Below are 19,939 nucleotides of genomic sequence, written 5' to 3' on the forward strand. Positions count from 1 at the left end.
AGCATGCCCTTTAAATATGCTCTGGGTGACACTTCCGGACTAGGGCACTCAGTGACGGGTTGTAGTCTGTGCTCCTGCTATTGAGAGAGAGAGATGAAGTTGCAAGACGAGAGATTAAAGGGAGAGCAACAAAAGGCGAAGTTAACCCTACGCCCAAGTGGAGAACTTGGGTGGCAAAATTCCAGGCTGCGCAACAAGGGTTCCTCATCCTCATTTTGGACACAAAACTTAAGAACAGAACAAAGAGTGAAGGGGTGAACCTCAGCGTCTGGGGAAAAAACCCACTCTTGCTTGCAAGCGCTTTGAAACCTGAGCGACCAGCGCTGGTCTACTCCGCAAAGATAAATGTTATGTACTGAAGTCCTCACCCTGGGCCAGCAGGGGGATACTGTAGATAGTTATGCAAATAAGGGATCGAAAGGGACGTTCAGTGATTGGATAGTTTTAGAAAATTGTTACAGTTACGTTGTACTGGAGCTCTATATAGGCAGGCTGACTGAACCCTTCAGTTCAGTTCTGTTCTGGCCTGTGAATAAACAAGAGCTGTTTGAAGAATCGCTGTGTCGTCTGATATGTTCACCCACAACTTAACAATAAAGAATTAAAAACACTGACTGCATCCCTGGAGCAAGTAAAAAACCCCAAGGATGTATGTAAAGGGGAAAGCAGTTACCTCAAAAAAATCATCAAAAAACGTGAGGGACGGTGAAGGGGCTCTACTTCAAGGCAATTGTTAAACTGTAAACTATACTGTAAAAATAATTCTGAAAGAAATCCAAATTGCACTCCAAGTGAAAATAAATTTAATCTACTTTAACCAGAACATAAAAAAGAACAGCAAGCGTAAAAGAGGGGGAAGGGAGAGAAAGCTGTCTCAGTTTTGGGGATGGTGGTGGGGGGGCATGTGAGGAGGGGGAAAATCCCCTTGCGACAAGACTAATCCTTGCATTACTGCAAAACATGTGGTTAAAGTCTTCAAGGTGCAACGAAACTCTGTTGTTTTTACACGACACAACTTTGGCGCGCAACGGTGATGGGTCACTGTGAATGAGCAGTTACTTGGTGTACACAAGTCTTCCTCTCTCCTTTTATAAAGAAACAAAAACATTTTTATTGAAGGCACCATTAACCCCCACATGATTGCTGGGAGTAAAGCAACTTGCAGGAAGACACTTGAGCCAGTGGGAGGGGAGACAGACAAAAAGGCAACTCTTCTTTCCTTGCTGACACCTTCTTGAGTAACTTAAAGGTAAAGGTACCCCTGCCCGTACGGGCCAGTCTTGACAGACTCTAGGGTTGTGCGCCCATCTCACTCAAAGAGGCCGGGGGCCAGCGCTGTCCGAAGACACTTCCGGGTCACGTGGCCAGCGTGACATCGCTGCTCTGGCGAGCCAGAGCCGCACACGGAAACGCCGTTTACCTTCCCGCTAGTAAGCGGTCCCTATTTATCTACTTGCACCCGAGAGTGCTTTCGAACTGCTAGGTTGGCAGGCGCTGGGACCGAACAACGGGAGCGCACCCCGCCACGGGGATGACCTTTCGATCGGCAAGCCCTAGGCACTGAGGCTTTAACCCACAGCGCCACCCGCATCCCGTCTCCCGTGTCCCGTCCCGTCTTGAGTAACTTACCTGCAGATTATTTTTCTCATAGGCTTTACTTCCCTCCTGTCAGTGTTGAACCTGCTTCATGGTAGCACTGAACTCCATCATGGCAACATATAATAGCTTGGTACTCATAACGGCTTTGGGATGTGGGTGGCGTTGTGGGTTAAACCACAGAGCCTAGGACTTGCCGATCAGAAGGTTGGCAGTTCGAATCCCCGCGACAGGGTGAGCTCCCGTTGCTCCGTCCCTGCTCCTGCCCACCTAGCAGTTCGAAAGCAGATCAAAGTGCAAGTAGATAAAAAGGTACCACTCCGGTGGGAAGGTAAACGGCGTTTCCGTGCGCTGCTCTGGTTCGCCAGAAGTGGCTTAGTCATGCTGGCCACATGACCCGGAAGCTGTACGCCAGCTCCCTTGGCCAATAAAGCGAGATGAGCACCACAACCCCAGAATCGTCCATGACTGGACCTAATGGTCAAGGGTCCCTTTACCTTTACCATAACGGCTTCATTTGCCAGGAGTAAGAAATCTTATCTTTCTTTAGTTCTTAGCAGACTATTTATTTCGGCTCTCCGTTGCCATATATACCAAACTCCAACAACAATGACCCATGCACAAAGTTTTCCACAGGTAAGCTATCTGTGCTCATTTAGCTAAATAAGGCGAGGGGGAAAAAATCGCCACAACGTTCCAAAGGCTGCTCTTTCCAATTGCATTTACTGTATTTATCGCTCTATAAGACGCACCAGACCACAAGACGCACCTAGTTTTTGTAGGAGGAAGACAAGAAAAAAAATATTCTGAATCTCAGAAGCCAGAACAGCAAGGGGGATCGCTGCACAGTGAAAGCAGCAATCCCTCTTGCTGTTCTGGCTTCTGGGATAGCTGCGCAGCCTGCATTCGCTCCATAAGACGCACACACATTTCCCCTTACTTTTTAGGAGGGAAAAAGTGAGTCTTATAGAACAAAAAATACGGTAAATGATTCGTGGAAAACATTTGTAAATAAGGCACCTACAGCAGCCTTAAGGCACTGGGTTGTCCTAGGCAGTTCTCGGTTGCTTTGTAGCTGGAAACTAGAATGAAAAACATTTGAGACTTTTAGTTTAGAGAAAGGGCAAGTAAGGGGTGGCACGATACAAATGTTTAAATTACGCAAGGCCTGGAGAGACTGCAGCCATTTCCAAGTGTCCTTATTTTCCAGGGACAGCCCCAGATTTACAGAAGCCCATCCCGGTTTCTGATCCTTTTCCTTAGGGCGTCCCTATTTTCATCAGAGAAATGTTGGAGGGTATGAGAATGGGTAGAGAAAAGCGTTTCTCCCTCTCTCATGACCAGAACTTGTGCAAATCCAAGGAAGCTGAAAGTTGGAAGAGTCTCGGCAGATTTTTAAAAGCCCATTGAGTCCAGCGTCCTGTTCTCAACATGGCCAACTAGATGGAAAACATGCGCAAGCAGGGCCCAAGAGCGCACTCTCCATGGTTTCCGGCAACTAGTATTCAGAACTGTGGAGGCAGAAGACAGTCATTGTGCTAGAAGAAGAAGAGTTTGGATTTTATATCCCGCTTTATCACTACCCGAAGGCGTCTCAAAGCGGCTAACATTCTCCTTTCCCTTCCTCTCCCACAACAAACACTCTGTGAGGTGAGTGGGGCTGAGAGACTTCAGAGAAGTGTGACTGGCCCAAGGTCACCCAGCAGCTGCATGTGGAGGAGTGGGGAAGCGAACCCGGTTCACCAGATTACGAGTCCACCGCTCTTAACCACTACACCACACTGGCTCCCATTGATATTTATCTAATCCCCTTTTAAAACCAACAAAGTCGGTAGCCGTCACAACACACAGCCGGCATGAATTCCATAGCTTAACTATTTGATTGTTATCATTTGTTATTACGTCTCCATCCCATCTTTCTTCCAAGCCCTAACCTTTATAGCCCTAAACGGCCTCAGCCCAGTATACCTGAAGAAGCGTCTCCATCCCCATCATTCTGCCCAGACACTGAGGTCCAGCGCCGAGGGCCTTCTGGCGGTTCCCTCGCTGCGAGAAGCCCAGTTACAGAGAACCAGGCAGAGGGCCTTCTCGGTGGTGGCACCCGCCCTGTGGAACGCCCTCCCATCAGATATCAAAGAGAACAACAACTACCTTTAGAAGACATCTGAAGGCAGCCTTGTTTAGGGAAACTTTTAATGTTGAATAGGTTATTGTATTTTAGTGTTTTGTTGGAAGCCGCCCAGAGTGGCTGGGGAAATCCAGCCAGATGGGCGGGCTATAAATAATAAATTATTATTATTATTATTAGGAGCTCAACGTGGCAAACCTGCTTGGTCTCCCCACGTCTTATCCTCACAACAACCCTGTGAGGTAGGTTAGGTTGAAAGACAGTGACCACCCCAAGGCCACCCTGCGAGCTTCATGGCTGAGGGGGGATTTGAACTCCGGCCTCCCAGGTCCTAGTCTAACACTCTAACCACTGCACCACACTGCCTGCAGGCGCTGTGTGAAGAAGCACTTTCTTTTATCTGTCCTGAATCCTCCAAGATTCATCTTCATTGTGATAAGAGAAAGGGGGAGAAAAACCGTTTCTGTACCCGCTTTGTGATTTTATACATTTCTATTGTGTTGCTTCTCACTCACCTTTTCTATAAACCAAAAAATAAACAGCAAATGCTATAAGCTTTCCTCATAGGGGAGTTGGTCATCCCATTTATCACTTCCATTACCATTTTCTGAACCTTCCTCAACTTTATGATATCCTTTCGGAAGTTGTTCAATGAGCAGTTTAGAATTTCCTGCATTGCAGCGGGTTGGACTAGATGACCGCTGAGGTCCCTTCCAACCCAGCAGCTCTGGGATCCTACATCTTAAAACAACAGCGAGAACAACTGGGTGAAGAGGGAACTAGGTCTGCATTCAGAATATACATGCAGCTCCTTCCAGACCCTGGCTATAGCCTTTTGCAAGCAAGAAAATTTGGTTTTGTGGTACTCAATTTAGTAAAAAATAAAATAAAATCCCAGATGCCCAAGGGTAAAACGACAATACATTTTGATGGCTCTCTAGTTGGATAATGCTCAGTATATAAAAAGGGAGACAAAATACAGTAAATGTCAGTTTGATACCATATCGTTTCCCTCCTCCCCAAGAAATGAGGCTCTTTTCGAAACGGGGAATATTCATAAAAAAGCAGATTAAAACAGGATCTCTAATGTTGCATCAATATCTTAACCACGGTCAACTCTGGAAGAGTTATTTGCCTGCCTGATTTAGCTTTTGTGGCCCGGTCGTGATTGAATATTCATACCGGAACAAATCAATTCATTCGTTGTTGCTGAAGGCTACAAATTACTGAATCTAGAGATTCTCTCAGTTTTGCTGCAGGATCCTTTGAGATCTTTTCACGGTTTTTCCCGGATCCTGACACCGCAGGAAGAGTTCTCTCAGCTGCTTTACTTTATCAGCTAGCTTTGCCTGAGGAAAAGTGACCACAATATGGACCAGCTGCTTGTATCTACAGCTCTGTAGCGGTTAGAAAAAAGCAGGTAAGATATAAGGAGGCGCAAGCTTAGGAGGAATCACAGACGGGGAAGATCTCCCTTTGAAGATGCCTCCTTCCTGGTCATGTCCTTCGGTCTTTTGTGCAGGTGTGAAATTATGGGATGGGAAGACTCTGGCCAAACACCAGCCCAACCCCGTTCCAATATGCCGGTCATCGTCATACAACTCGACAGCAGCTGCCGCACTCAGAACATGGTTTCTTTTTCTTCTTGGGATTGAATATGGTGAGTATCGCTTCGTCAAAGACGGCCTTCAGGCCTTTCTGAGTCAAGGCTGAGCACTCCAGGTAGCACTGGGCGCCGATCTAGAACGAATAAAAAAAGACAGAGACAGACAGGCCTGAGCGACGGTGGCAAGGAAATAACCTCTGGGTCATAAAAAAACCCAGAAGCATTTTTACTCGGTATTATAGGTGAGGACATTAATAGACAAGATGTTAAATTATTTTTATATGCAACAACAGCAGCAAGAGTATTGTTAGCCCAGAAATGGAAGCAAGAAGGAATTCTGATGAAAGAAGAATGGCAGACGAAATTAATGGACTACGCAGAATTGGATAAAATGACAGGAAGGATTCGAAACCTGCGGGACCAGAGATTTACAGAAGATTGGAAGAAATATATGAACTATTTGAAGAGCAATTGTAATCAACAAACTACGCTAGTAGGACTACAAGAAGTTTTGTAAGGAGAAATATATGAAATATTGCAAAGTAGAGAAAGAATAGAGATATCGGTTATGAAATTTAAATGTAATAGTGAAAGTAAGAAATGTAAATTAAGTGAACAGATTGAAATTTTTTTAGATGTGATTGATGGAAGTCAAAAAATTGTATAAGATATAAAAGTATGTTTAATTATTGTTGAAAATGATACGTTAAAAAATTAATAAAATTAAAATTTAAAAAAACAAAAAAACAAAACAAAAATAACCTCTTGGTCAGGGGTAGACAACCTAAGGCCCGTGGGCCAGATGTGGCCCAAATGCCTTGTCAATCCAGCCCAAGGACGGTCCAGGAATCAGCATGTTTTTACATGAGTAGAATGCGTGCTTTTATTTAAAATGCATCTCTGGGTTATTTGTGGGGCATAGGAATTTGTTCATTCCCCCCCCCCCAAAAAATATTGTCCAGCCCACCACATGGTCTGAGGGATGGTGGACCAGCCCATGGATGAAAAACGTTGCTGACCCTGCTCTGGGTATTGAAACAGTGGCGTAGCGTGGGTTGTCAGCACCCGGGGCAAGGCAAGTAATTTGCGCCCCCTAACCCGTGGATTTTAGTAGGGGCAGAGAGCTGCGAGTGCGAGCGCCCCCCCCAAGATGTTGTGCCCGGTGCGGCCGGCCCCCCTGCACCCCCACGCTATGCCACTGTATTGAAAGGTAGAGTGCCCCCAGGCAAGGAGGTTCCATTTGACTATGTTGGCCGAAAGAAGAGTCCTCTGTCTTCCTCCAAGAATTTGTCTAAAGCTATCTAAGATGTTTTACTGTTGTTTTATGATTTGCTGGAAGCCTCCCAGAGTGGCTGGGGCATATAAGAGCATATAATTCAATCTATCATCTATATCTATCTATCTATCTATCTATCTATCTATCTATCTATCTATCTATCTATCTATCTATCTATCATCTATCTATCTATCTATCTATCATCTATCTATCTATCTATATCTATCTATCTATCTATCTATCTATCTATCTATCTATCATCTATCTATCTATCTATCTATCTATCTAATCTATCTATCTATCATCTATCTATCTATAATCTATCTATATCTATCTATCATCTATCTATATCTATCTATCTATCATCTATCTATCTATCATCTATCTATCTATCTATCTATCTATCTATCTATCTATCTATCTGTGATGGGATGATGAGCTGCTTGTGCGTAAAATGCAAGTCCCTCAGAGTCTAATCAGGTTTTCAAACCTCTCCCTGTGACGGAGCCCCTCCAGCATGGCTGCGTCAATCGCTGGCAGTATCCGAAAGTGGTTGCTTTCGGAATCGTTTCCAACATAAAAGCTCCTTAACGGAAACACGTCTTCTGGACTCTCGGCGTGACAGTTTCCGGCGAGGAATGGGTGTCCCTATAGGAGGTCCTGAGACCTCCCCGCTGTTTTCGCTGGAAGCGTCTCTGAGCCATCCCTCCGACTCACCTTCCCTTGAAGTTCCTGCTCTCCCCCTACTGGTTCCCTCTTCAGCTGCTGCGTCTCTCTCAACCTCAGTGAGCCTTTGCACCTCCTGTCCTTCCGATGGCAGTTCCCTGACATCCACCTCCCCTCCAGGGCCCCCTTCACCCCCTCCCGTCTCCTCCCCTACGGGTTGTGAGGAGGTAAAACCCCTGAAAGAACCTTCCTCATCGTCCGAAGTTTCGAACACTTCCCTCCACTTGTTGCTGTCCCTGGTCTCTCGGTACTCCTCGTCATCGGAGTCCATTCCCTCTTCCAACTCCGACTCAGCGAATCCTTCCAGTTCCTCTTCCTCGTCGATGGTGCCGAAATACTCCCTCCTAAACCTTGCTGCCGGCTGTGGTTTCCTCGGGAATCGTTGGTGGAACGTTTCTGTTAAAACCTCGTCATTGACCTCCCCTGCAGTCACCCAGGTGTTTTCTGACTCCGGTTCCCCTTCCCACGCCACCAAATACTCCACCTGATTTCCCTTCCACCTGGAATCGAGGATTTCCGCTACATGGTTGCTGCTTTCCCTTTCTTCCAAGGCTGGTCCCCTGGTGTGCTCCCCTTCCCGTCCCCCCCTGTATGGTGACAGTAACGACCTGTGGAACACTGGGTGCAATTTCATGTGGTTGGGTAACCGGAGTTTGAAAGTCACTGGGTTGACCTGCTGAATGACCTCAAAGGGTCCCAATCTCTTGGGTCTTAATTTTTTACAACCCCCTTTGAACGGCAACCCTTGGGTTGACAGCCACACCTGATCCCCCACCCTTATGGTTTCACCTTCCCTTCTGTTCTTGTCTGCCTGCTTCTTATATTGTGCCTTGGCCCTTTCTAAGTTGAGCTGGAGCTGATGATGGATCGCTTCCATCTCTTCTACAAAATGTTCGGCCGCTGGGACGCTCCATCTCTCGCCTCCATCCCCTGGAAATGCCCTGGGGTGACACCCGTAATTAGCCAAAAAGGGGCTCATCCCTGTGGACACATTCTCCGCATTATTGTAGGCAAATTCTGCCAGCGCCAACTTTTCGACCCAATCGTTCTCTCTGTCATTGACATAACACCTCAGATATTGTTGGAGGATGCCATTTGCTCTTTCCGCCTGCCCGTTGGTTTCAGGGTGCCGGGCAGTCGAAAAATTGACTTCCACGTGCAGCAAGCTCATGAGCTTCCTCCAGAACCTGGAAGTAAATTGTTTGCCGCGGTCTGAGATCACCCTCAAGGGGGCGCCGTGCAACCTAAATATGTGTTCTACAAACAACTTCGCTGTTTCTTCCGCTGTGACTGCATGTGAGCATGCTACAAAGTGGCACATCTTAGTTAACAGGTCTACTACTACCATGATGGCTGTTTTCCCCTTGGATTTCGGCAGATCCGTCATAAAATCTATTGATACCGCTTCCCAAGGCCGTTCTGGTGTGGGTAATGGTTCTAATAACCCTGCCGGCGCCCTTCTTTCCCCTTTGGCTCTCTGACATTGGTCACACCCTCTTACATACTCCTTTACATCTTCCCTCACCTTGGGCCACCAAAATTCCCTGGTAACCATCCACATGGTCTTGTGTTGCCCAAAATGTCCCGCCGTGGGGCTATCGTGCAACTGCTTGAGTACTCTTCCCCTCAATCCACCTTCTGGTATATACAGTGCCCCTTTGTAATACAATGCCCCATTTCTTTCCTCAAAACCTTCGGGGCTCTCGCCCTCCCCCCTGAGACCTCTGAGCTTATCCTGGGCATACTCATCATTTTCCGTTTCCTCTACCAGTTCTCGTCGCCCCACCAGCGCCGCCCCACACACCCAGCGGTCCTCAGGGATGACATGTCTCTCTTCGATTGCCCCCTCCCCCTCCAAATACTCTGGTTTGCGTGAGAGAGCGTCCGCCCTGACGTTTTCTGGGCCTGGCACATAACAAATTTCAAAGTGGAATTTGGAGAATTCCTGTGCCCATCTCACTTGTCGTTGGTTGAGCACTCGAGCTGTTCTCCAATACTCCAAATTCTTGTGGTCGGTGTACACTTGCACCTTGTGTTGTGCCCCAATTAATAAATGTCTCCACCTCCGGAACGCTTCGTGAATGGCGAGTAGTTCCCTGGCATACACCGTGTAGTTCCGCTTGGACTTATTCAGCTTCCTCGAGAAGAAGGCACACGGTCTCCACTCCGACGTATTACTTCCCGGTTGAAGAAGTACCGCCCCGATCGCCCGGTCGGACGCGTCTGTTTCCACTCTCATGGGTTTGCGTAAGTCCACATGCAGAAGTTGTTCTTCCGAGGCGAAAGCCCTTTTCAGTTCTTCAAATGCTCGCTCCGCCTCCGCCGTCCAAACAAATTTCTTCTTGCTGCTGAGGCAGTCGGTGATGGGCGCCGTCAAGTGTGCAAAGTTCTTGATGAACTTCCGATAAAAGTTCCCAAACCCCAGGAATCTTTGCACATCCTTCTTGGTCTTCGGTGTCTTCCATTCCAGTACCGCTTGGACCTTGCCTGGATCCATGGCCAATCCCTTGTCTGACAAGCGGTACCCCAGGAATTCCACCTCCTTGGTATGAAACTGGCACTTCTCCAGTTTCAACCACAGCTGATTGGCTTGCAGCCTGCCCAACACTTCTCGCACGTCCCTCACATGCTGCTCCTCATCTTCCGAATACACCAACACGTCATCTAAAAAGGCCACACAATTCTTGTAGAGCAAAGGTCCCAAGACGTGGTTCATAAAACTTTGAAAGCACGCCGAGCCTGCTTGTAGACCGAAGGGCATAACGAGGTATTCAAATGCTCCCAAAGGGGTGAACATGGTGGTCTTCCATTCATCCCCCTTCCTTATGCGTATCAGATTGTACGCCCCCCGCAGGTCCAGTTTTGTAAAAATCTTCCCCTTCCTCACCCTGGTCAAAATGTCATCAATTCGGGGCATGGGAAAAGCCAGGGGTTCCGACACTGCATTCAGGGCCCTAAAGTCAACTACAAGTCTCGGCTTATCTGTGTCTTTTTTGTCCACAAAGAACACTGGGCTGCCCCCCACCGCTCGGGACTCTCTGATGAAACCTCGCTTCAGGTTTTTGTCAATGAACTCCCTCAACTCCTGCATCTCCCTGTCTGACATGGCGTACAGCTTGCCCACTGGGAGTTGGGCCCCAGGGAGTAGGTTGATTTGGCAGTCAAAGGGTCTATGCGGCGGCAGTTTGTCTGCTTCCCTTTCGCTGAATACGTTGCTCAGATCTGCGTATTGCGGGGGCACCTTCCCTTTATCCATTACTTCCATCCCGGCTAGGGTGACTCTGGCTCCTCCCGGGACCTTCCCCTGCTTGCAGTGTTCCATGCAATGCGCTGATCCAAAGGAGACCACCCTCTGATGCCAGCCCACTAGCGGATCGTGTAGCGCCAGCCAGCTCATCCCCAAAATGATGGGAGCTCCTCCCAAGGTGGCCACATTAAACGCTATCCGTTCGGTGTGCCTTGCCACCCTCATTATCATCGGGACTGTCTGTTGGCTAACTTCTCCTCCCAACAGCTCTCTGCCGTCAATCGTGGTCACCTGCAAGGGGTTACTTAAAGGGATGGTCTGTATCTGGTGCTCCGCTGCAAACTCCTTACTCATGAAATTACAGGAGCTGCCTGAATCCAAAAGTGCCTTGATCTGTAGTGGGTGTCCGTTTGGCAGCTCTAGCAACACCTCTATCACTAAAGCAGGTCTGGGAGGGTCTGGCGTGGGCACTTTCACTGCTCTTTGGCCTGGCTGCTGTGCCCCAACGGTGGCAGCCAGGCGTTGGCTTTTACTTGCTCCTTGCTTTCCTCCTCCTTTTCCCCAACAGCTCCTGCCATCCCTTGCCATTCCTTTCTTTGCGGGCAGACTCTGGCAAAGTGCCCTGGCTGTTGGCAGAGATAACATTTCTTGGCGCTCTTTCCCTCCTTCTTCCGCCCTTCACTGGGATTTGAAACTGCGCGCGCCCGCGCTGTTCCAACTTCCATCGGCTCTCCCGGCGGGAAAGGTGGCTCTGGAATGTCTGGAATGCGGAGCTCCCTCCAACGTTCTCCTTTCCCTTCCCGCCTTTCCAAAGCCCTCGCTTCCTGGCGCGCTCCTATGGCCAGCGCGGATTTAGTCAGCTGGTCCATAGACTCCGCCCTGGGCCCCCGGGAAAGTTCATCTTTAACGTCCGAAGAAAGCCCCTCTTCGAAAAGCATCTGGATGGGTTCCGCCGATAGGTCCCACCCCAATTTATGAATCAACATAGTAAACTCAGTCCAGTACTCACGGACAGATCGGCTCCCCTGTTTGCAAGCCATTAACTGCCTCCGCACCACTCCCTGCTCAATGTCGCTGGAAAACATCAGGTCCATGGCACGAAAAAACTTCCTCGTGTCCTTTAGGATCTCATTATTCACTGCCATCAGGGGTCTAACCCAGTCCTTCGCCCCCGATTCGAGATGGCCAATTACAAAAGCCACTCGCGATTCCTCGTCGGGGAAGTCATCAAACTGCAGGTTGAGAGCGTATTGCATCTCTGTTCTAAAGGCATGATAGTTTCTGGGATCCCCCCCGAATTTCTGCACCAATCCTGGCACCTTTCTGGCGAGCGGGGTGGCTTTCTCCTTCCCCTTTTCTGCATCCTGAGCCCTCCTCTCCTCAAGCCTTGCCGTTTGCATGGCAAGCTGGATCTCCAACGCCCTGTACCTTTCTTCCAGGCTTGGACCCCCTCCAGCTGCTCCTGCTCCTCCGGTTCCGGCTGGGTCGCTCATGATGCCTCTCCCTGCACAAGCTGGCTTTCGGTGACTTTCGGATTGCTGTGATGGGATGATGAGCTGCTTGTGCGTAAAATGCAAGTCCCTCAGAGTCTAATCAGGTTTTCAAACCTCTCCCTGTGACGGAGCCCCTCCAGCATGGCTGCGTCAATCGCTGGCAGTATCCGAAAGTGGTTGCTTTCGGAATCGTTTCCAACATAAAAGCTCCTTAACGGAAACACGTCTTCTGGACTCTCGGCGTGACAGTTTCCGGCGAGGAATGGGTGTCCCTATAGGAGGTCCTGAGACCTCCCCGCTGTTTTCGCTGGAAGCGTCTCTGAGCCATCCCTCCGACTCACCTTCCCTTGAAGTTCCTGCTCTCCCCCTACTGGTTCCCTCTTCAGCTGCTGCGTCTCTCTCAACCTCAGTGAGCCTTTGCACCTCCTGTCCTTCCGATGGCAGTTCCCTGACACTATCTATCATCTATCTATCTATCATCTATCTATATCTATCTATCATCTATCTATCTATAATCTATCTATATCTATCTATCATCTATCTATCTATAATCTATCTATATCTATCTATCTATCATCTATCTATCTATCTATCTATCTATCATCTATCTATCTATCTATCTATCATCTATCTATCTATCCTTTAGCTTGCATCCTACCCCAACATCCTGTATCCCCTGGCGGCTAAACTAGGAGCCTCTAGGAGTAGCCTCCAAGCAGAGCATGAAGACAAATATCTATATTCTGCCATTGCTCCCCAGCAATGGGTATTCACAGGTAGACTATCCATGGACATGGAGGTTCTATTTGACCTAAAGCCATCAAACACCCTTTCCCCTCTTCTGTGGACTTATCATATGGACAGAGTGGAAGTAAAAACTGCATGTATGGGCACTTATGAAGAACTTGTATTGTAATGATAGTCTTTTCTAGGTTTTTAGATGGCTCTGTTTTATCTGTGTGTGCTGCCTTGAGTCCTGGACTGGGGGAAAAAGCATATTTTTCGCTCCATAAGACACACTTTTTTCCTCCTAAAAAGAAAGGGGAAATGTTTGTGCGTCTTATGAAGCGAATGCTGTGTGGAGGAGGGACGTGTAAGCGGTTCCTGTCTGCTTTGCTGCTTTAAAGTGAGCCGCGGAGGATGGACGGACGGATGGGAGCCATGGCTCCCCTTCATTCAGAATATTTTTTCCTCGTGTTTTCCTCCTCCAAAAACTAGGTGTGTCTTATGGTCAGGTGCATCTTATGGAGCGAAAAATAGGGAAAATACATACATACTGTATATACAACAACAACAACAACAACAAGCTGCTGGTTTAGTTTACAAGGAAGGTGCAGGGCCCATTTCAGGTGTAGGTCTAGTTTGCCTGATCAAATCCTGGCTCAATCCGTCAAGATATGCATGATTTTCATGCCCTTGCATGAGGCGTCTTGGCTCTTGGGTTTAATGGGAGCAACAGTACCTCTTTAGCCAGTTTGATGCCGTGTTCGTAAGACAGGGGCTTCTCCTTCATGTAGAGCAGTCGAGTCAAGGTTTTTGGATCATCTCGTAGGTCAATCTAGGAGTTTAAAGCAGACATAAAGTTTAAGGCTTGTTCAGAAAAGAAAAGAAAAAAAGAGCTATCTAAGGTCTCTAACTGTTGGAGATGCAACAGAGATAATGCTTCTCTAAAAAGTGTTTTTTCATTGTCCTATATGTTTTGGCAGAAGATAACTGAAACTATAGATAGGGATGCGGGTGGCGCTGTGGGTTAAACCACAGAGCCTAGGACTTGCTGATCAGAAGGCTGGCGGTTCGAATCCCCGCCATGGGGTGAGCTCCCGTTGTTCGGTCCCTGCTCCTGCTAACCTAGCAGTTTGAAAGCACGTCAAAGTGCAAGTAGATAAATAGGTACCGCTCTGGCGGGAAGGTAAACGGCGTTTCTGTGCGCTGCTCTGGTTCACCAGAAGTGGCTTAGTCATGCTGGCCACATGACCTGGAAGCTGTCTGCAGACAAACGCCGGCTCCCTCGGCCAATAAAGCGAGATGAGCGCCACAACCCCAGAGTCGGCCATGAAAGGACCTAATGGTCAGGGTTCCTTTACCTTTACCTTTAACTGTTTATCAACAGAACTGTACAGAGCCACCTTACATTTACAGAGCAAAAAATCCTCTTGAATTCTATACTCAGCACATGGAACCTCACAAAAGGACAATAGGAGTGGTCTCTCTGTGCCCTTACCAAGGCAAAAAGACTGATATTGATGAATTGGAATAATAAAAATGCGGCTCCCTTCCACGAGGGCATTGAAGACTTACACATACAAGCTCGGAACATATGAACAACTTGCATATAAATGCAGACTTGCGATGGACAAATTCAATGATATTTGGAATCCATTCTTACAAATACTGCAAGAGGTTCAGATCTGGTGAAGTACAATTAACAACCTTGTAAAATATACGGCTTTGGGCTCCCCCTCTTTGTTTTCCCTTCTGCCCGGGTTCTGTTTCTTTTTTTCATTTTCTGTTTTCTGTTTGCGTCTCTTGGCACACATATAGTTATGTATTTTTGAACTTTCGATAAAGATGTTAGTCTATCCCCCCCCCCCAAAGTTAAAAGCTTGTTCACAGCTATGGCATCCCTCACTGAGCAGGAACCTTCTGCCTAGTCCTATCTGTCTGCCCATCATCACACTATTTGGCATTGTAATGGTCACAAAGTGAGACTATCATGTGGCAGCTGCAATTGTAGAATCGGAGAGCTGAAGAAGAAGAAGAAGAAGAAGAAGAAGAAGAAGAAGAAGAAGAAGAAGAAGAAGAAGAATTTGGATTTCATATCCTCCTTTATCACTACCCGAAGGAGTCTCAAAGCAGCTAACATTCTCCTTTCCCTTCCTCCCCCACAACAAACACTCTGTGAGGTGAGTGAGGCTGAGAGACTTCAGAGAAGTGTGACTAGCCCATAGCTGTCAACCGTCCCTTATTTGGTGGGAAACTCCCTTATCCCAGTGCCGTGTCCCGCTGCTGTCCCTTATTGATGATGTCCCTTAAATTTCCCAGGTTTTAAAGGAAGCCGCTCCTCTCCCTCCCTCCCTCCCTGCTGGCCAGGGAGGAGGGAGGCTCCAATTGTGTTGCTTAGCTGCGTTGCTCACCCAATAAGGAGTCTAAGAACGACTGGGGGGGTGGAGCTTGCATGCCTTGTGCCGATCAAATTGGCCGCGTTGCCTGGGGACTTGCCTTTGCTCAGCACTTCCCAGCGGAGAGGTGACAGTGATTTTCCTTGCATCCCCTTTGCTGGGTTGCTGCGCTGTGGGAACCACCGCTTGAAGCTTCGTTTGGCTGCTGGCTGGGCTTTCTGCCTTTGGCTCGGAGGGGCTCAGAAGTTGAACATACCTGTGTCCGAAAAATCCCTTATTTTGGCTGCTGATCTCTTATTTTCGAGGCTGCTGGTCTCTTATTTTCAAATTTGTAAGTTGACAGCTATGGACTAGCTCAAGGTCACCCAGCAGCTGCATGTGGAGGAGCAGAGACGTGAACCCGGTTCACCAGATTATGAGTCCACTGCTCTTAACCACTACACCACACTGGATCTAGTCCAGCCCCCTGCAATGCAGGAATCTTTTGCCTAACATGGGATTCGAACCGACGACTCTCATGCTTTTCCAGTTGGCTGAGTTAGCATGAACACACCTGAGACCAGTGTTTTGCAGACTCCCCAGCCATCCTTTACCTGTGTCCCTATCAGAACATAAGGCACATGGGGCATGCAGACTTTCAGTTCCGGCACCCATTCCTCCTGGACGTTGTGGTACGAGGCAGGGTTCACCACGGAGAAACAGATCAAAAACACGTCCGTGTTGGGGTAAGAGAGAGGCCTGAGCTGCTTGTAGTCCTCCTGCCATTTAAATGAGAGCATTACAACAGCAGTGAAATGGTTATTTGGAGCAGCAAACTAGATGTCCTTTCTGATTCCTCCCCATTCTTTGATTCTAAGCATCCACACAACCGTTTTTGCACGTGATAAAGTCAAAATTTATTGAGTTGCCTAGGTGTTTTCTTATTAGCTTTCAGGGCCAGGAGCAGGCAGTTCACTAAACATTAAGAAGAAGTTTCTGACAGCAAGAGCTGTTTGAAATAAATACTACTTTGGGGCAGTGCTGTTTTCCTAATCTAGAACTCGCCATGAATGCCTCCCTTGTTCTCTTAGAAAAAGCCCTGCTTTGGGGTGGAAAATGCAAAATTCTCAGGCGGTGAGATTATTTTAAACCATATACCAACCGTGGGGTTTGACTGTCTGCCAAAAGACTGATATTGATTCATTGGAAAGATAAAACCACGGCCCTCTTTGAGCGATGGATAGAAAATATGACGATGCTGGCAATGTACAAATTAGTAATTTTTCATTCGTTGTAATAACTGTACTACTTATATACCTGTATTCCATATTGTATCACGATTCCAAGTATTTTTCTTTAATTTTTCTTTTCGTTTTGTTCTTTTCCTTTATTTTCCCATGGAATTTTTAAAATAAATTATTATTATTATTATTATTATTATTATTAACATAAGTTGGGTGGCCATCTGTCAGGGATTCTTTACCGTACACTTTTTGATGTGGCGAACTGCAAAACAGATAGCTTAGAGTGACCACGAGATGGCACTAGATTCTCGCAAGAAGGTTCACAACAAAGCCTTTTGAGTTTCCGAACAATATTTGCTTCGGAGAGGTGAAGCTTGGGGCACCATTAAGAATGTCAGAAAGAGAGCTGGAGACATGTAATGTGACATCAACGCTTGACTCTGAGATAATTGGCTGTCATGACACTAGGTTGGGTAATTCACTTGGACTCTTGCGCCGAGGGCAAAATCCCAGGGGAGATGGGGAGGAGAGACAGAGGCCCCTGCCGGTCCTCCAAGTGTCCCTATTTTCCAGGGACAGTCCCCGATTTACCGAAGCCGCCTCGGTTTCTGATTTGATCCTGGAATACCCTGTTTTTCCTTATTTTCATCAGAGGGGATGTCTCTATTTTCATCTGAGAAAAGTTGGAAGATAAGGAATAGGATGTCTTTATTCTGATTGGAGGGATGCGGGTGGCGCTGTGGGTTAAACCACAGAGCCTAGGACTTGCCAATCAGAAGGTCGGTGGTTTGAATCCCCGCAACAGGGTGAGCTCCTGTTGCTCGGTCCCTGCTCCTGCCAACCTAGCAGTTCGAAAGCACCTCAAAGTGCAAGTAGATAAATAGGTACTGCTCTGGTGGGAAGGTAAATGGTGTTTCTATGCACTGCTCTGGTTCTCTAGAAGCAGCTTAGTCATGCTGGCCACATGACCTGGAAACTGTACGCCGGCTCCCTCGGCCAATAAAGCGAGATGAGCGCCGCAACCCCAGAGTCGTCCACGACTGTACCTAATGGTCAGGGGTCCATTTACCTTTTTATTTTCATTGGAGAAATGTTGGGGGAGGGGGTGGGTTATGACCCTGTTTTCATGGTAAGCTGCTGGCAGTATTGCATAATCATTTCCAGAGGTGTGGCCATGCTTAGTTTTTTTTGCAGCAAAACCAAGATAGGCTTCTGTACTGTGCAATCCTATGCACGTTTGCTGAGAAGTAATTCAGCAAGGCTTATTCTCAGATATGTAAGAGTAAGGGGCAGAGGCCCTAGCTCAATGTTAGGGCATTTGCTTGGCATGTAGAAGTCCAGGTTCAAACCCTGGCGTCTGCAAGAAGGGCTGGAAAATGCCCTCCTGCCTGAAACTCTGGACAGCTGCTGCCAGTCAGTGTAGACAATATTCAGCCAGAAGGATCAATGTTCTGACTCAGCACTAGGCAGCTTCCTAGAGTTTCAACTTCAATGTGACATAAGTTACAGGCATCTGATGAAGCAGACTCTAGTCCATGAAACCTCATGCTAGGGTTGCCATAGGTCCAGGATTTCCCAGACATACCAGAAATACTGCAGTCGGCAGCAGTGCAGAAATCGGCATCATGAAAATCCAGACAAATGGCAATCCATATCAGCAGTGTCGTTTTTGCCATCTTTCCTCAAAAGTTTTGCTCAACAACTTTTCGCCCCTACCAAAAAAGCTAAATAACTCTGCCAAAAAAAATATCTAAACAACTTTTGTGCCCGGATTATCACTTTTTGAAATATGGCAGCCCTACCTTATGCTGTAATAAATTTGTTAGTTTTTCTTTTTCTCATATCATTTTAATTTCTTAAATGAATATCACATGCACAATGCAAACTCTAAATTAGTTAGAACATCATATAATGCAACATAATCCTATGATGTCTTTTATCACTAAACGTATGTTATAATAAATTGGTTAGTCTTCGAAGTGCTGCAAGGCTTTTTGTACCATGTGTCTGCATGTATGAAGTGACTCTTGTGCAAGTCACCAAAAATGAAAAGCTTACATTTTTGCCTGCCTTAAGGAACAAAGAAGAACCACAAAATGTTCTTTGTGGGAAGAACAGCAGCATCGAAGATAGATATAACGTGCAGAAATGACAGTAGATTACCTGTCCTGCAGTGTCATAAAGTCCAAGCAAATGCTGTCTGCCTCCGACTGTCACAGTCACTATAAAAAAAAGAGAAAACAGAAATATATTACCGGAACCTGGTTGGATCACAATAAGGGCTCATGAAAAATTTGGGCTTTTTTTCAGTTTGGAGCAGAGGTTCCCAAACTTATTTGGTCTACCACCACCTTTTCAAGGGGGGGGGGGGGATTACTCAGTGCCCCCCGGAAATCCTGCCAGCTCAGTCCAATCCGTTCGAGGTTCAGGTTCGGTGCCGCAGTCCCCCTGCCATTGGTGAAATAGACAGGCAAGCTGAGACCCAGTTCCCAGGCCTGGGTTCACCCAAAAGGGTTCAGCCAAGCCCAGGAAAAACCATCACCTCCAGCATGACGGCCAGATCCAGGGGAGGCGTTGTAGGAATGGTTCTTTTTAAAATTCTTCTTTCTTTATGGTTCCACCGCCCCCTTACTTTTATTCAACGCCCTCCCCCAATTGCACCCGAGGCGACTACTGCCCCACTGGATCGTCCCAGCGCCCCCCAGGGGGTGGTAGCACCCACTTTGGGAAACACTGGCTTAGAGAAAAGGTTGGCATAAGAGCTTGACGTAGAGTAACATTAGACCTATCCCTGCCCATTAGGTAAAGGTAAAGAGACCCCTGACCTTTAGGTCCAGTCGTGGCCAACTCTGGGGTTGCGGCGCTCATTTCACTTTATTGGCCGAGGGAGCTGGCGTACAGCTTCTGGGTATGTGGCCAGCATGACTAAGCCGCTTCTGGCGAACCAGCGCAGTGCACAGAAACGCCATTTACCAATGGAATACACAGGATGAGGAAGTGAAATCAGTAATGATTAAATGGGCACAAGATGTGGGTCACAACATAATGCTAGCCGACTGGGAACGGTTATGGACCACTGGGCTAAAGTTTACGGCATGTAATGCCCTAAGAGAAAATATTATGAAAATGATATACAGATGGTACATAACACCAGTCAAACTAGCAAAAATTTATCATATGCCCGATAACAAATGTTGGAAATGTAAAGAAACTGAAGGTACCTTTTTTCATCTCTGGTGGACATGCCCAAGGATTAAGACCTTTTGGGAGATGATCTATAATGAACTGAAGAAAGTATTTAAATATACATTCCCCAAGAAACCGGAGGCCTTTCTCCTGGGCATGGTCAACCAAGAGGTACGTATGAAAGACAGGATATTTTTTATGTACGCCACAACAGCAGCAAGAATACTTATTGCAAAGTATTGGAAGACACAAGAATTACCCACGCTGGAGGAATGGCAGATGAAAGTCATGGACTATATGGAATCCGCAGAAATGACTGGCAGAATCAGAGACCAGGGT

At 47.2% G+C, this 19,939-nt stretch overlaps 1 protein-coding gene across 2 annotated transcripts in view; it reads right to left on the reverse strand.

Annotated features, from left to right (window-relative positions):
* Positions 1 to 780: 780 nt before the first annotated feature.
* The window catches only part of RHOJ (ras homolog family member J), a 69,640-nt gene continuing 50,481 nt past the window's right edge, over positions 781 to 19,939 (reverse strand). Inside the window, exons 2-6 of one of the 2 annotated variants that reach the window (XM_083440209.1) lie at positions 18,578 to 18,636; positions 15,785 to 15,949; positions 13,535 to 13,630; positions 1,626 to 5,464; positions 781 to 1,242 (exon numbers count right to left, since the gene is read on the reverse strand). In XM_083440209.1, the coding sequence (XP_083296335.1) occupies positions 5,318 to 5,464; positions 13,535 to 13,630; positions 15,785 to 15,949; positions 18,578 to 18,636 (467 nt within the window). In that variant the 3' untranslated portion in view covers positions 781 to 1,242; positions 1,626 to 5,317. Of the gene's footprint in view, positions 1,243 to 1,625; positions 5,465 to 13,534; positions 13,631 to 15,784; positions 15,950 to 18,577; positions 18,637 to 19,939 lie in introns of those variants that run through there. The other variant, XM_083440210.1, reaches the window with a different exon arrangement.

This window comes from Podarcis tiliguerta (assembly GCF_965153285.1).
Source record: "Podarcis tiliguerta genome assembly, chromosome: 1".
Classification (NCBI taxonomy): domain Eukaryota; kingdom Metazoa; phylum Chordata; class Lepidosauria; order Squamata; family Lacertidae; genus Podarcis; species Podarcis tiliguerta.